Genomic DNA, 16,637 nt, shown 5'->3' with positions numbered 1-16,637 from the left:
CCAATCAGAAAGGATATATGCACCACTATGTTCATAGCAGCACAATTTACAATAGCTAAGATTTGGAAACAGCCTAGGTGCCCATCAGCAGATGACTGGATCGGAAAACTGTGGTACATCTACACAGTGGAATACTATGCTGCCATAAAAAAGAAGGAATTCTCATCATTTGCAGCAACCTGGATGGAATTGGAGAACATTATGCTAAGTGAAATAAGCCAGTCAATGAAAGAAAAATACCACATGATCTCACTCATTTAGGGATAGTAAAGAACATTATAAAGTGGTGAACAAAAAGATAGATACAGAGACAGTAAAGCATCAAACAGACTTTCAAAGTACAGGGGGAAAGTTTGGGAAAGGTGGGGGAGTTATGAAATCAAACGACGGACTTGTATGCATACATATAAGCATAAACAATGGACGCAAAACTCTGGGGGGGGGAGGGCATGTGTGGGTGTGGGGTGGGGGGTAATAGTAAGATATGTACACATATAATACCTCAATAAAAATATTTAAAAAAAAATAAATAAATAAATAAATAAATAAACAAGTGAAATATGCCCCCACGCTAAGCTGACATGTTGGAGACAGTATAAATACAGTCCTGTCTTTAAAATGAGGTCATAATTACACCCAGTCACAAATGCTCTGGACGTCACAGGCCTCGGGATAAAGCCAAAGGCAATCAGTGCCGTGGCTCCACACGGCATCAAAACAGATCGTTCACGTGCAATCACGGAAGGCAGGGAGCACGTGACAAGGATCTGTGTGCGAGGTAACCCTGACTACCCAGCAGTCAGGTACCCGGATAATGCACTGAGCAAGGCGTCGGCCTGACCATGCTGATGCTGGGCAGGTGGCTCTGTCCCTGATCGTTTTACTGCCGGACAAACTTAGTGCCACAAGTGGACAATTCCACCTGCAGCTTTAAAATGTCGGGTCTAGCCAAGGCCGGTTTGGCTCAGTGGATAGAGCGTCGGCCTGCGGACTGGAAGGTCCCAGGTTCGATTCCGGTCAAGGGCATGTACCTTGGTTGCGGGCACATCCCCAGTAGGGGATGTGCAGGAGGCAGCTGGTCGATGTTTCTCCCTCATCGATGTTTCTAGCTCTCTATCCCTCTCCCTTCCTCCCTGTAAAAATCAATAAAATATATTTTAAAAAATAAAAAATAAAAAAAAAAAAAAAATGTCGGGTCTACTATTGGAGGTTTTGACCTTTATTCATGACACGTATTCGGAAGAAAAGTTAAAGATGTGTGTCCTTGGAGGAAAGCGTGTGGTGGGGGCTGTGATGACAAAAACAGACCATGGTTCTTGCAGCTGCATGAAGTCCAAGACAGACTTCCCGGGGGCATCTGTGCTGAGGGGCAGCGGGCCCAGGCCGTGGGCACGGGGAGGAGGGCACACGTGGCCAGGACGTAGGGCCCAGGGCCTTTCCTGGAAGGACACAGGGGGCACTGAGAGGTGGGGATGGGAATGGCCAGGGTGAACAGCTAGACCTGCTGCCCAGCGCTGCGCCCGCAGTCACTGCTGCTCTGGGCACTTGACCCTTCGCGCAGGGGGGAGCGCTCTGTGAAGCGTTCCCACCGCAACAAAGTCACACATCAACCAGAGGAGGACGTGGGAGGAGGGGGATGGAGGTGACGCGCTTGAACCCGCGCAGGCACCCGGGGGCGCTCGGATGGGCACAGCACCTGTTTGTAGACCTGCAGCCGGCTGACCGCGTGGACCAGGTAGGTTTTGGCTGCGGACCAGCGGGCGTGACAGTCTCCAGGGTGACCCTCTCCGTCAGCTTCGTCCTCGGAGGCTCGGGACAAGGCTGAGCACACCATCCGCTCCAATGAGCTGTCTGTGGGAATCTGGCAACGACATGAATAATACTTAGCAGTCAAGCTTTCTTTTTCCAGAATGTTTCTCTTCTAAAAATATCACCGCGGTCTCGCTAAAGGAAAGGCTGGCATTGGCTTAACGAGGAAGTAACAGGTTGATAAGTGTCGCTTAAAATGTCCTTGCGCCGCCCAGCCTGCCCAAGCGATTCCCGGTCTCTCAAGGAGAAACCCGAGTGCGAGAGAAGCAGGAAGCGTGCGTACCTCTTTCAGGTCAGCTGAGTAATTCAGGATTTGTTCCGCATGAAGGTCATCAAATCCAAATCGGGACTGCAGGTCCGCCCGGACCTCCTGCGGGGCCCGCAGCAGGCTGCGCAGGGACAGGCTGCGCCCCGACTCTGCGAGACAGCCGGGGTGACAGGTCAATCTCTCAGCCCTGGCAGGTGGCGTGTCTGCAGCAGTTCAGAGAACAGCACCTTCCCTTTCAAAGGGAAAGCAAAGGGCGACCGAATGCCCTTGGGACGATCCCGTAGGAGAAGCAAACGGAAGTGGCCCTGGTGCTGCAGCGCGGGGAGGGGCGCCGCTCCCGGCGGGAATGGCTGCAGATCTCTCAGGGCCATCTGACAACGTAGCTCGAGAACTTTGTGAAATTCCATCACAGGACCCGATAACTTCACTTCTAAACATCTACCTCCAGGAGCTGCCATGTCCATGAAGAACAAGAATGTACAGCAATGCCTCTGCGTTGGTTTTACTGTTAAATGTGGAAACCCAGCTAGCATCTGGCACGGGGGAATGAAGCACAGTATGTTCACAGCACAAAATGCTAAGGAGTCTTCACACTGTCCTGCCAGAAATTACTGAACCTCACAGGAAAGAAGTTCCTCCTCTATCAGAGTTAATTGAGGTATAAAACTCATAAGCTGCCCCAACCACCCAGAATGGCACACCCAAAATTTAAGTCCAAAACACCCCCCAAGGTTTCACGAAATCTCTGTCAACTGCAAACAAAACAGCATGTAAATTCCAACATCAAGGTCTCTTCTCCCAGCACGCAGTGGGCTGGACGTCCGCCCCTGTGGCGGGGAACGCGTCCCCGCGCCCACGTGGCTTAAGGCCGTGGGGCCTCCGCACGTGGCCTCTGAGGCTTTAATTAGCGTGGATGCTAAACTGCTCCAACTGTGACGCTGAGAGGAAGCTCTGGGCTCTGGCTGCTCCTGGAACCCCGGCCGCACCTTTTCCAGGACTGGCTTCTCCCCATAAACCTTGCTCCCCTTAAAAAAATAAATAAAAATTTTAAAAAATTCTGTCAATTTTCATCTGAAAACCAGCGACGAGGTGGTTTCAGATCCTGACTCTCCAGCCACCTGCCGAGTGCCTGCTCCGGGCACCACAGAGCCCCCTCCACCCGCCCGCATGGTCTCCAGCTGAGTAATTCCTACGCCATTTACATCGGAGCTTCTGAGGGCACTGGGACGGGCCAGGACCCAGGCCCCTTGCTTCCCGGCTGCTCGTCTCTCTGTGGCATCAGCGGGAGAGGCTGGTCTGAGGTTTAAACGGCGCCGTGTGTCAGGAGGCGCCAGGCCAGGCATTTCCCTCCGGCAACACGACAGGCCATTCGCGGGAGAAGGACACAGACCAGAGGCCCTGAAGGTCCTTCCTCCAGCTGAGGTCGCCATTCAAACCCGGAGGTCTGACTCCAGCCTGTGCTGTAACCACTGACCTCTAGGCCCAAAGAACTTGGAGCTGGTCACAGAATTCAGGAAGGGAGGGAAATAGTCACATCAGCCCATCAGTGGGTATAAAATGTCAGAGCAGTCTAAACCCGGAAAGACAACTTGGGTTCTGGAAGTCAGGCTAAATGACAGCTCAGAGCACACGGATGCACAATTCCCGAACAGAGCACGGCTGGCCCAGAGCTGGAGCCACTGACGGGCCTTCCCCGCCCCTCACACGCTGTCCTCTGCTCGCCTTTGGAGACACAATAAATGAAGACAATTTGTAGCTGCCTCCAGAAGCTGTTCTGTGGTAGTTCTTAGCTCTCACTCACTGAAAGTTAATAGAACGTCCCTAATTTTAATTACATTCGTAACTATAATTATGTTTCCAATTGTAAGGTAAGTGGATCGTTGTCCTTTGGATGACGCACAGACCTGAGCTTCCTAATGATAACGCGTTTGTTAACTGAGGTCGCGGGAAGGATGCAGCGAGGTGGTCTGTGTGCCCCACTCCGCTGGGCTCTGTGCTGAGCACAAGAACCCGTGGTTCCTGCTGCGATCAGCCCACAGGGGGACCGGCTTCCCTCGGGCAGGGCCAGCGGACACCCTTCCTGTCTAGGGGTCCTCCCTCCACTGAGCCACCGGCAACCAGAACGGGGGGCCTGGGTGGCGGGGGGTGTCGTGCGAGGCTGCTCCACGGGCGGGAAATCGGAAGGAGCACAGACCGCTGTGTGAGCGTCTCCCGGCGCAGCTCAGCGGTGCCCGTTCTCAGCCCACTGCCGCTTCTGAGCAGAAACAGCTGCTCCTTCCTGCCTTTGTAGTTTAGGTGATTTGAACGGCACTTGAGCTCGGTTGGTTGTCAATAAATTTAACGAGTGAACCATTGAAATACCGTAACCGCTTAGGTACCCACCCGCACCTGCGGCTGCTGCTCCGTGTCCCCGCAGGAACGTCAGCGCGGAAATGGTCGCCTTCAGCACCATTCTGGAAACCCTGGAGGTAGCAGGGTTGAGTGGCGGCCGACCTAGCTCTTCCAGAGACGTTAAGGAACTGGAACCGAACAAAAGCAAAGCAACGTGAGCCGGTGGCTGGCACAGGGCACGGGCTCCGCGCGTCCATCCCCGCCACCGTGCAGCCCCGCGCTGTGGTGGACCGCCCACACTCAGCCTCCGCGGTGGCTTTCGATGTGGCCCCAACGCCCCGGACTCGGGACTCAACGTAACAGTCCAGTCCCTCCCATGAACACGTGGGCACGTGGGCCACCCCCTGCTCCGCCTGTGACAGAACCTGAGTCTCTGACACTTTCCAGCGCTCAGTAGGGCAGCCAGGGTGCAAAGCGCTGTCACCTCAGAAAGGCAGGTGAGCAGTCGGCCTGGCTGCCTCCAGGGCAGGTGCTCGGCTCCCTGTCTGGAGGGCACCCACTGGGACGCCGGGCACCGCCCTCCACGCAGTCTTAACCTTGGATCTGAACCGTCGGCGACCGTGTTACCAAACCGCTTCACACACACAGGCCTCAGGGAGTCCGCGTGCTTGTAGTGTTGATGTTGTTTTTATAGACCAGTATTTTACTTTATAAATAATTATACTTAAACTTGTAAATTCGAAAATCCATTCAACCGACATGGGAATGTATGTGAATTTTAGCGACACGAGGCCAAAAAGACCTGAGTTGTACTCCAAAGAGGTCATGTCCCTGAAGCTCCTCGTTAGGAGAGTCTCCCGTGGCCTCCTGTGGACTGCGAGCCCAGATTACAGGAGCGGTCACTGAAACGGGTCATGCCAAGGGAAGCACGAATGTGTAAGTTATAAACCAAACCAATTGTCAAAATGTGTCCCACCTTCCTACACTGACAAATGTGCCTTCCTAACAACTTGGGAAGCCACGGTCACATTAGCTAAACTTATTATACACATGTCATATCTCCATTAGTGAAAAACTCAGAAATAACCACAAGTCCAAGTACTTTATGATAGATGGCATAGTACCAAAAAGACATGTTACACAGCCATGACAATGTTCATCTGAGGACTCCAGGAACATATGAAATGTCAATGGTTACATAATTTAAATCAAGGAGAATGTGAACAGCATTGCGCACTTATGTCAGATATTTATACAAGTACATGAGGGGCAGGCAGAGATGCAGGAATGCTAGCTGTGGGATGATATCACTCTGCGGTTTTTCTTATCCTATCCTATAGAATAAACAGCTAATTGCAAATCGACCGAACTGCGAACAACCGGTTGCTATGACACGCACTGACCACCAGGGGGCAGACACTCAACGCAGGAGCTGCCCCCTGGTGGTCAGTGTGCTCCCACAGGGGGAGTGCTGCTCAGCCAGAGCCAGGCTGCCGGCTGCCGAGTGCAGCAGTGGTGGCGGGAGCCTCTCCTGACTCGGTGTCAGTCGGACATCCCCCGAGGGCTCCTGGACTGCAAGAGGGCGCAGGCCAGGCTGAGGGACACCCCCCACAAGTGCACAAATTTGTGCACCAGGCCTCTAGTTATCAAATAATTACTTGGAGCCCTGGCTGGTGCTGCTCAAGTGGTTAGAGCATCAGCCAATGCACAGACGGGTCTCAGGTTCAATTCCTGGTCAAGGGCATGTATCTGGGTTGCAGGTTCGATTCCCAGCCCTGGTCAGGGTGCGTGCAGGAGGCAATCAATCAATGTGTCTCACATCAATGTTTCTCTCTCTCTCTCTCACCCTCCCTCAATCCCTCCATTCTATCCTAAAAATCAATGGGAAAAAATACCCTTGGGTGAGGATTTAAAAATAATACTCAAGAGTTATATGTATTTCCCTTTAAAAGTGAGGAGGAGACACCCACACACCTATAATCCGTTACACTTTCTTTGTATCTTACTTCAGGACAGCCTGGAGCAGGCGTGCTGCGCCGCGGAGGCCATCGTCAATGGGGACCTGGCTTGCGTCCAGTCCGGGCAGTAAAAGGAGGAAGTCCCAGACTTGGGGCTGCTGCTGAAGGCTTTCCAGTGCCGCTATCACCTCCTCGGTCTTATTGAGATCTACCTGCTAGAAAAAGATACCACGGGTTTTTCTCTTTGTTTTTGTTCATCAGTTAAATGATGGGCCAAGTGTAAGAAACCAGACCCTCTGGTGCAGAGACCAGGCCTGGCAGGTGAGATGTAAAATGATTCCGTGAGGTTGGGCTTTTAAATGTTGTGCCTGGACAGGGAGAGAGGTGGGGTCTGCCGTGGGCGCCGGTTTCTGTGGTTGTGAGGAAGATCTTAGAGGTGAACGAGGGTTCGAGTTGGCCAAGAACGCACACCCCCTGTGCCTGGGTTCTGTTACAGCAGCTACACCCAGTCCTCGGTGCCTCACCCGGTCAAACGGACACGTCCTCCCCCCGAACAGCCCCCTCGCCCGCCCCACCGAAGGGCAGGTTTGGTGGCACAGCCACGGGACGTCCGGTGAGGAGAAAGGCAGATAAAACCATGTCTCGCCCTGGCCGGAGTGCTGGTACTGAGACCAAAGGGTCAGGGGTTCGAGTCTCGGTCAAGGGCCGTCGCTGTGGCTCACGTAGATGTCCGCCTCTCCCCCTCCCGCTCTCTCTGAAAACCAATGGGAAAATAGCGGGTGGAGATGAACAATTATGGCTGAAAGAATGTTTTGCCAACGGCCTCGGTGAGAAACGGCGCCCAGGCTTCCTTCCTGGAGAAGAAGGGAGGCGGGAGAGGAGGCCGGGCCGGGGCCGGGGCGGGCGGAGCAGCCCGGGGTGCAGGGAGCTCCGGGCGGCGGGCCCTGAGGGCCAAGCCCCGGGTGGGGTCACCCCGCCCGGCCGTGCCTGCACCCCACGTGGCCGTCTCCGGCGGCACCTTCCGTCCCGCGGCGTTTGCTCGCGAGGAGGCGGCACCGCCCTCCGTGGGGCGGGTCCGGGAAGGGCGGCCGCGGCCCTCAAGGCCCCGCAGGGCGCCTGGTCCTCAGGCCGGGGTGCCCTGCCCGCCTGGCTGCCGCCTCCTGGGCGCCCGGGGGCCTGTCCCGGGGCTCCCTCCAGGGGTCCCGCCCCAGGTGACACGGGGGGGCGGGGGGCAGGTGTCCGACGGCCTCAGGCGGCCAGGTCGTGCCTCGCCGGGCGGCAGCGGGGACGGGACACCGCCCATGGCCACGTCGTCCTGTCCCCGGGAAGCTGGCCCGCTCTCGGTCCGGGCCCTGCCGGCCTTTCTCCCCCCCCCCCCCTTTTCCCTTTCCTCAGTTTCCCTGTTTCCTCAGTGTCCTCGGGGGGTGCCGGCCCCTCACAGCTCGGGGCCAGGCCGCCCCGCGGCGGCGCAGGCGCAGTCACCGCCCAGAGCTGCGCTGAGACCTCCGGGCGGAACCAACGTGCGGAGACCCAGTCCCCGCGGACCCGTTCCAACGCGCTCAGTGCCTGGAACTGCGGCCTGGTCGGAAGGAAAAGCCAACTGCACAATGAGTGATGTCTTCAACCAATCAGATCCCACCATGACGGGCGCGGCAACTCCTTCCGGAGTCCTGCTTCCTTCCGGAGTCCTGCTTCCTTCCGGAGTCCTGCTTCCTTCCGGTTTCTTCTCCAGTGACTCCAGGCCAAGGTTACCCAGTCAGAGCCCTCATTAGAACTAGCGGGTACGACCACCCCTCCTCCGTCCTGCAAATGTGCTCGACCCTCCTCTGGCCCCTCTGGTTCCCGCCTGTCCTCCTGGTTCTGGTCCATCCCGGGCGCAAAGACCCTTCAGGGGTGACACCTGGGCCCCAGCGGGCGTGGGGCGAGTCAGAGGGACCCAGACTCAGGATTCAGCACTAACCTGATGTCACAGACCTCACAGCTCCGCCCCCAGGCCTCACTGCACCTGCTGCCCCGCCCCCAGGCCTCACTGCACCTGCTGCCCCGCCCCCAGGCCTCACTGCACCTGCTGCCCCGCCCCCAGGCCTCACTGCACCTACTGCCCAGCCCCCAGGCTTCACTGCACCTGCTGCCCCGCCCCCAGGCCTCACTGCACCTGCTGCCCCGCCCCCAGGCCTCACTGCACCTGCTGCCCCGCCCCCAGGCCTCACTGCACCTGCTGCCCCGCCCCCAGGCCTCACTGCACCTGCTGCCCCGCCCCCAGGCCTCACTGCACCTGCTGCCCCGCCCCCAGGCCTCGCTGCACCTGCTGTCCTGGACCCAGACCAAGTTCCTCTTCCAGCCCATCTCCTCGGGGAGTGTGCCTGCCCCAAACCAGAGTCCCATGCTGTTGCTGAAGATAAAATCAGGAGATTGAAACCATGCTTTCAGCCTAACCGTTACATCTCTGAAGACCATGTTTCAAACTTCCGGCACCATACTTACTGTTAAGAAGCTGGAGCCATAAGGAGAACCTACAACAGAGAAGATTTCAGACACGTTAGTCCCACCAGCAGTCAGAACGCACGTGCTGAGTGGCCGTTTTAGTTCTAAAATCAAATGGTTCAACACAGAATGTAGGCCCACAATATGATTACATGCCTGAATTAAGAATGAACAGCCACTTTTGATTTCTAAAACACATGGATATGAAAGTAAATTCCTGGGGGAAATTGGTAAACCAGATTTCACTAATTTGCATAAAAAGTATAATTTTATCAATCTCTCATTCCACAGGCATTATGGCCAGTCAAGACAGGACAGAGAACATGAAAGAAAAGAAAGCAAAGAAAGAAAAAGTTGAAGAGGAAAGGCGAGAAATTGTGATTTTTCAGACCTAGTGAGTGTCCACAGAGAACTGAAGAATTACTTGGTGTAAAAAGCCAGGACATTAGTTGTGTTGTGAGTAGAGATTTTCTTTTATCCTGAGAAATGGTTCAAATTGGCAAACTGAAAATCAACCGGAGATTGCCTCTCAAAAAAATTAGTTCTCTCTTTAGTAGAATGTAGAAAAGCTCATTTGAAAAACACATTAAAGTAGGATGATCCCATAAGAGCACCTACTAATAAGGACTCCATCTTCTGTGTTTGAAGCTGTTCTAGTCCGTGGTAATGCATTTGGTCCACAGTGAAATCTGCCCTCCTTGCTCCACCCCGGACAGAGGTGCTGGTTTCTCTCTTAGAAATAATATATAACACCATCTGCTTCGTTTTTCTGCCAAACTTTTTATTTCACTTTCTGGTATTACTCTATAAAGAGAAAAAAAAATCACTTAAAGAGAAACATCGGACCCAGCCAGTTTGGCTCAGTAGATAAAGTGTTGGCCTGTGGACTGAAGGGTCCAGGTTAGATTCCAGTCAAGGGCATGTATCTTGGTTGCAGGCTCAATCCCCGGCCCCGGTCTGTACATGCGGGAGACAACCAATTGGTGTGTCTCTCACATCAATGTTTCTCTCTCTGTGTCTCCCTCTCCCTTCCACTCTCTTTTTAAAAATCAATGGAGCCGAAACCGGTGTGGGTAAGTGGATAGAGCGTCGGCCTGCGGACTGAAGGGTCCCAGGTTCGATTCCGGTCAAGGGCATGTACCTTGGTTGCGGGCACATCCCCAGTAGGGGGTGTGCAAGAGGCAGCTGATCGATGTTTCTCTATCATCGATGTTTCTAGCTCTCTATCCCTCTCTCTTCCTCTCTGTAAAAAATCAATAAAATATATTTTTTAAAAAAATCAATGGAAAACTATCTTCTGGTGAGGATTAAAAAAAAAAAGTTACAAAAATGGGAAGTGGGTTCTTAGGGTTGCCAGATTCAGGAAATAAAAACATACTTAAACTAAAAAAAATTGTTATTTACCTGAAATTCAAATTTTACTGAGTGTCCTGCATTTTACCTGGCAACCCTGGATGGGGTTGTGCTAAAAAGTTGGGGGTGGAGGAGGACGTGAGAATAGGATCACTGTGACCCCAACATATTGATGAAATTTGTAGGCAATAACTCAGCCATGTCAAGACAGGCAATTACCTGCCCCCCACCCTTGAGGTCCAAGCATAAAGGATCATAACTGAAGTGTTATGCACATAGAAAGACCCATTCAAGTCTACCAGGAGGAGGAACCAAGTGATCAAGGTGTGTGTGTGTGTGTGTGTGTGTGTGTGTGTAAGGCAGGATCAGATTTAAAAACAGGAAGAGGGGGGTGAGAAAGGAAGCAAGTGACCGAAGAAAGCAAGAGGACAGAGAATGGAGAGGGGATCCGCAGAGATAAGCAAGATGAGCGGCAGCCGCTCTGAAGGCTGTGCCCAGTGTGCCCTCCGGGGGAGGTGGTGGGACTCTCGCTCGCCCTCCACAAGCCTCTCTGGGTGCTGGGCCTCATCCATGGAGGGCGTGCCTATTCCAAGACGCACGAGGACCTCCCGGTGCAGTGCAGGGCTGTTATGTGACCGGGACTTGACGGCCCTGCTCAAGCCCGTCTCCAGGTGAGATGCTGACATCTACTTGCCTGGAGCCTTGGCTCGTTCTGCCCAGAGCTGTTTTAAGTTTGTTGCCTTGTCCATCATTTCACGCACGCCATCAGCCAGGTCCTGCATCTCTTGTAAGAAGACCAGGTCATGGATCTTGTGATGGGCAGCTGTGGCTCGGAACCTAGACGAACTTCAAGCAAGCAGAATGAGGACCGCAGCAGAGCTCTCCCCAGGAGTAAGTGTCCTGGGCGTTTTTAAGATTCCTGGTGCCAAATACCAAGTCGTTTCCAATGAAACCTGTGCCCATTTCCACTCCCACCGGCTGCCTGTCATCCGGAATGGAAATCAGCGTTTTTAAAACCTTTGCCAATTTAAAATTAGAAAGTTGCTCTCAATCCCTTTATTATCTGTGGAGTGTAACCATTTTATATGTTTATTAGTCCCTTTTTTTTTTCATTTATTTTTCGCATGTTCTGCAGCACGCCCTGTGCGCGGTGCTGGGAATAAATACACCATGAATGGAGCAGGCACACCGTCCTGGGTATGGAGGAGACAGGAGGCGAGTGCACAGATGAGCCTCGTAGCTGTGGGCTGAAGTAAGCGGCAGGAGGCAGGTCAGTGAGATCGGACAAGGCAGGGCGTGAGGGGAGTGTGTTGCAGAGATTGCGCTCACGGTGGGCCTGAGAGGAGGTGATGCTGGGCTGACTAAGGGCTGAGAGGTGGGGAAGGGCTGAGCTAAGGGTGTGTGTGGAGGTGGGGGAGAGAGGGAGGGAGAGAGGGAGAGGAGAGAGGGAGAGAGAGAGAGAGGGAGAGAGAGAGAGACGGAGGTGTGGTAGGGTGTGGAGAGTGCCCACATGGCACAGAGCCCCCGTCACGGGAGGACTGTGTGTGGCCCCAGGAGCAGGGGCGGCTGGGACGGTTTCCCAGGGGATGGCCGGGTCTGGCTGCAGCAGGAAGCGGCCTCAGGACAGGGTGGGAAGGGGCACAGTGACAGTCAGGGCCGCTCTGAGAGTAAGCTGAGACCTCCGGGGGCTGGGCATGGTGTTAACCAGGCCTTTGATCTTCTGTGTCTGAGGCCTTGCTGACCCGGGAGGGAGGCCCGTCCCAGGCCCGTTCCTAGAGACGGCAGGGGCCTTGCCAGGTGGTCGTTTCCGTGTCTGCACGTCTCACACCCCGTCAGAGGGCGTCGTGGGAACGTGCAGACGGGGCTTCAGGAGCGGAAGCCAGAGGCCTTGCAGGCAGTGGGGGAGAGCGGGCAGTGGTGCCGGTGGAAGCGGGGCCTGCGGTCACCACCGAGACGCCAGGAGCTCAGACGGAGCGCGGCAGGTGGCATAGTCAAGGCCTCTGTCCATTTGACGGGGACGCTCACTGTCTTCTCCATGCTGAGACACAGCGTCCCAGGGTCACGTCAATACCGTCGCCCTCTACTTGCCTTCGGACACGACAGAGCCAGGTCCAGGCCGGAGGGGAGCCTGCCCTCGTGTCACACTCCGCCCACCCCTCCCCTTTGGAAGGCGGGGCCTCCACCTTGAGTGGGTCAGAATTCCAGAAGCACAGCAACAAATCAGCACCACCCATGGTGACCCAGTGTCCTAGGGAGCCTGGGGCTGCGGCCAGAGGCCCGCCCCCCCCCCCACCCACACACACACACACACACACCAGGGCCTCTCCCGGGAGCCACAGAATCACCAGGTCACAGGGCGGGAAGGGAGCTTTCCTGTGAAATGAACTGGTTTCATGTTCTTTTCCTAATTATTTCAGAGGCGCCTTCATTTGTCCTTGGACGGGATGAAGAACTATTACTAAAATGAAGATGTTTGGGCAGAAAATCCTGGATGATGAGGGGGGGGAGGGGGAGGGGAAGAGAGAGAGACAGAGTGAGAAAGAAACAGGGAAACGCAGCCGGACAGGAGAGGAGGAAGCGGAACTCCATTCCCGGTGAGGTGACCGTGTGCGTAAAACACCCTAAGGGATGCATTGAAGAGTTGCTAGAACTGATTGCCCACATTAACAAAAATTAACGCAGAAAACATGGACTACTTAGGAGCAGACTTAACAGAATGTGTGAGAAACCGAAGAGTACAAAACCACTCCTGAGAGAGAGTCAAGAAAACGTGACCAAACGGAGAACCAGACCATGCTCCTGGGCGGGAGACTCACTGTTGTGCTCTGGCCTCATTGCCACGGTTGTGGGTTCGATCCCTGGTCAGGGCACATACGCTAGTAAGATCCAACCAATAAATGCGTAAACAAGTGGAACAACAAACCCGTGTTTGTCTTTCTCTCTCCCCTTCCTCTTTCTTTCTAAAATCAATAAATAAAAATTTAAACAAATTTTTTAAAGACTCAATGTTGTTAAAATATCAATTCTTTCCCAACTCATCTACAGATTAAACATAACCCCCAGCTGGACAACCACATGCACAAGAATGGACCCCTCGCTCACACCAGACTCAGAAGTCGACTCAAATGGCCCACAGACCCCAACAGGGAATCCACACGGCAAAGCTGTTGGAGGAACAGGAGTGAGTCTTCGTGATCAGGGGTCATGGGTCACACAAAGCCTTCAGATATGACATCAAACACACAAGCCACATAAGAAAACAGACACCTGAGACTTCATCAAAACGAAAAACTCCTTTGCCCTGGCCAGTTTGGCTCAGTGGATAGAGCATCGGCCTGCGGACTGAAGGGTCCCAGGTTCGATTCCGGTCAAGGGCATGTACCTTGGTTGCGGGCACATCCCTAGTAGGGGGTGTGCAGGAGGCAGCTGATCGATGTTTCTCTCTCATCGATGTTTCTAACTCTCTATCCCTCTCCCTTCCTCTCTGTAAAAAATCAATAAAACATATATTTTTTAAAAAACTGCTTCAAAGGGTACAGCTGAAGAAGTGAAGAGACAGCCAATGAGGGAAAATACATGGAAATCAGACACCTCTCAGGAAAGCACTCCCTGAACAGAACCGGTGTAAACAGAAAACAAGTTTTATTGGCGGGAAATTTACAAATAAAAAGAGAGAAGACACTGGGTTTCCCATGTCCTCATGCGACACAAAGAGGGGGGGCCGCTGAGACTGGGCCTGGGAGCGCAGGGGAGGGACGGCCCCGCAGAGCTGAGCGCTGAGAGGGGAACGTCTGGGACCCGTGTGCACCTCTCACACTGGTGGACCCTCCTGAGCGCTGTCTCCAACGCCAGTCCTCCTCGGTGTCAGAAAAGCCTTTTAAAAACAAGGATCAGCCCGGCCGGGTGGCTCAGGGGTTGAGCGTTGACCTGTGAACCAGGAGGTCACGGTTCAATTCCCGGTCGACACATGCCTGGGTTGTGGGCTCCATCCCCAGCAGGGGGAGTGCAGGAGGCAGCCGATCCATGATTCTCTCTCATTATGGATGAGTGTCTCTCTCCCTCTCCCTTCCTCTCTGAAGTTAATTTAAAAAAAAAAAAAAGAAGGATAAATTCTTAGCCGCTTTGAGTGGAGAAAGAGGATCCTGCTACTTGGAAAGAAGCCGGGCCTGGGATAGGGAAAATTATGAAACAGAGGCTGAGGGAGAAAGTGAGGAATCAAACGGTCACCATAGTCAAGCTAAAACAAATCACTAAAATCAAGTCGGCTGAGGTCTGAGGAAGCAATTCTGCTCAGGGACCCTAGCCACCTGCACCCTCCGCCCTTCCTCACGCCTCTCTCCACCCAACCCCGGATGACCCTGGCCTGTGAGCCCGAAACCCTCCCGGGCCACTGAGGGAGGGGGAAGCTCCTCTGTAGCAAAACCAGGAAGGGGAAGTGGATTTGCAGAACCATCCCACCCAGGTGGGAGGAACGCTGGGACTTCTGCCCAAGGAACTTTCCCGGGGGGATTAAAAGGGCCTGGAAATTCACACTCCGTCAGCCGAGATCCTGTTTCAATCGCCTTGAATGGAAACTGGCCTTCTCTGCAAACTGAGACAAAGTGGATGTTTGTTGATGGCGACAAAGGTCAACTGACTTCATAGGTGAAGCAACGTAAGAACCAACGAGGAAGGTCCGTCAGGGGGCAGGGTCTGAAGCCAGAGGTGAGCTTGACGTGAGTGGGCTTCTTCCTGGTGCCTCTTTCCTCACATCTTCTCTACTGCACCCTCACCTCTCACACCTGGGCCTCGGGCACCGGGAGACGAGGCACTTCCCCCCTGGCTGTCAGTCAAAGCCTCGAGATGCCGCTGCCGTGAAGCCCACGGCTCTCCGCAGGCTGAGAGCACTGTCCCGAGCTCCCGCTGTCCTCCCTGCGTCCCACACGCTGACCTGAGGCCTGAAGTGCAGGGACGCGGAGGAAAAGGACAGTGACTCCCTGGCATAGAAAAATAGGTTACTGTCAGCCAGAGAGACGCGAACTGGCTACCGGTAACTCCCCCTGCGCCAGGCTTGCTGTGTTGTTTGGCCTGTGCCCGGCCGGTGTGGCTCAGTGGTTGAGCGTCGACCTATCGACGGTTTGATCCCCAGTCAGGGCACATGCCCAGGTTGTGGGCTCCATCCCCTGTGTGGGGCGTGCAGGAGGCAGCTGATCAATGATTCTCTCTCATCATCGATGTTTCTCTATCTCCCTCCCTCCCTTCCTCTCTGACATCAATAAAAATATTTTCTAATTATTTTGCCTTTAACACTCATTATTTTGACGCTGTTAGTAGGTCCCTGAGGAACAGGTGAAGTGGGTGCACGGAGTCACGGAACTGAAGGTGACGGGGCCAGTACTGTCTGGGTGGGAAGCCCCGTTCCCCCTGAACAGCACGTGTTTCCTGTTCTGAGGGAGGGACACCCGCAGACCTGAGGGGAATGCCGAGAGCATCCAGCCCCGAGAGGATTCTGTGCTGCAGGGACGAAGGGGCCACATGCTCACCTGACAGCTCAGGGGAGGCCTGCAGGGCCGTCTTGCAAACTCAGAGACCTACAGTCACCACAAAGGATGGTCTGGAATTAAACTTGAACTAAGCGCAGTGATGGTGGGGGGTCACCTCCTAGGCCGGTATCTTCACTGACAAGGTCAACCTTTACCTTCACTGAGCCTGTCTGTCTTTTTGCATCTGTGATAACACACCCCTGAAATGTCTGGGTGACTTGTAACTCCCCTTTTCCCGGACCCCTCAGGGCACAGCCCACTGTGCTGGGCGCCAGGACAGAGACCACAAATCCCTTCATTATCATGTTCATTGTCCCTGCACCCTCGTAAGCTTGTGTCCATCATTTTACTTTTTATCCAATCCCAGAGGTTTCTCCCCGTCCCTAACCTATCACCAATGGATTTCCTGGAACTCACTCCCCTCCTTTGGCTGCAATGTGTAAACCTAGATGAAAACCCGCCGTTCTCCGGAGCACCATCCCATCCGCTGAGATACTACTTCCCAGCAACTGCCGACAGCTTGGCTCAGAGAAACTCACAGGAATTCGTCACAGGTTTGAACGATTTTACGTTAACACTTCCTCCTCCACACACACAAGAAGACCCTGAGTGTCTTGGGGTTATGCTTTCAGACTATTTCCAAATGATGTTCTTTGCATAATGCTTTTATACATAATACCGATCCCAAAAAATACAAGCGCCATTTATAAATAGTGTTCCAGGTTGTCCAAAATTACCTGGAAACGTCTCGTTTTCTTCTTGTAACTTAAAGATGCTTTACCTTTAACTGTCTTAGCTTAGTCAGTGCCAGGAGGTACAGATGAACCAAAACGCAGGTCACTCGCACCCGGGAAGTTCAAACTGCCGCGATGAGCCAGCCGCTCCCCACGCCCACCCCCCACAGAGGCTTCC

The 16,637-nt window shown here is 54.0% G+C and overlaps 1 protein-coding gene across 1 annotated transcript in view; it reads right to left on the bottom strand.

Annotated features, from left to right (window-relative positions):
- ABCA13 (ATP binding cassette subfamily A member 13) overlaps positions 1-16,637 on the bottom strand; it is a 141,273-nt gene that overhangs the window by 115,080 nt on the left and 9,556 nt on the right. The window contains exons 4-9 of the mRNA XM_054726600.1: positions 10,898-11,049; positions 8,851-8,879; positions 6,415-6,578; positions 4,466-4,596; positions 2,093-2,226; positions 1,697-1,861 (exon numbers count right to left, since the gene is read on the bottom strand). Of these exons, the coding sequence (XP_054582575.1) occupies positions 1,697-1,861; positions 2,093-2,226; positions 4,466-4,596; positions 6,415-6,578; positions 8,851-8,879; positions 10,898-11,049 (775 nt within the window). The remainder of the gene's footprint in view (positions 1-1,696; positions 1,862-2,092; positions 2,227-4,465; positions 4,597-6,414; positions 6,579-8,850; positions 8,880-10,897; positions 11,050-16,637) is intronic.

This window comes from Eptesicus fuscus, chromosome 14, assembly GCF_027574615.1.
Source record: "Eptesicus fuscus isolate TK198812 chromosome 14, DD_ASM_mEF_20220401, whole genome shotgun sequence".
NCBI classification, from domain to species: Eukaryota; Metazoa; Chordata; class Mammalia; order Chiroptera; family Vespertilionidae; genus Eptesicus; species Eptesicus fuscus.
This window is presented reverse-complemented; position numbering and strand designations above follow the sequence as displayed.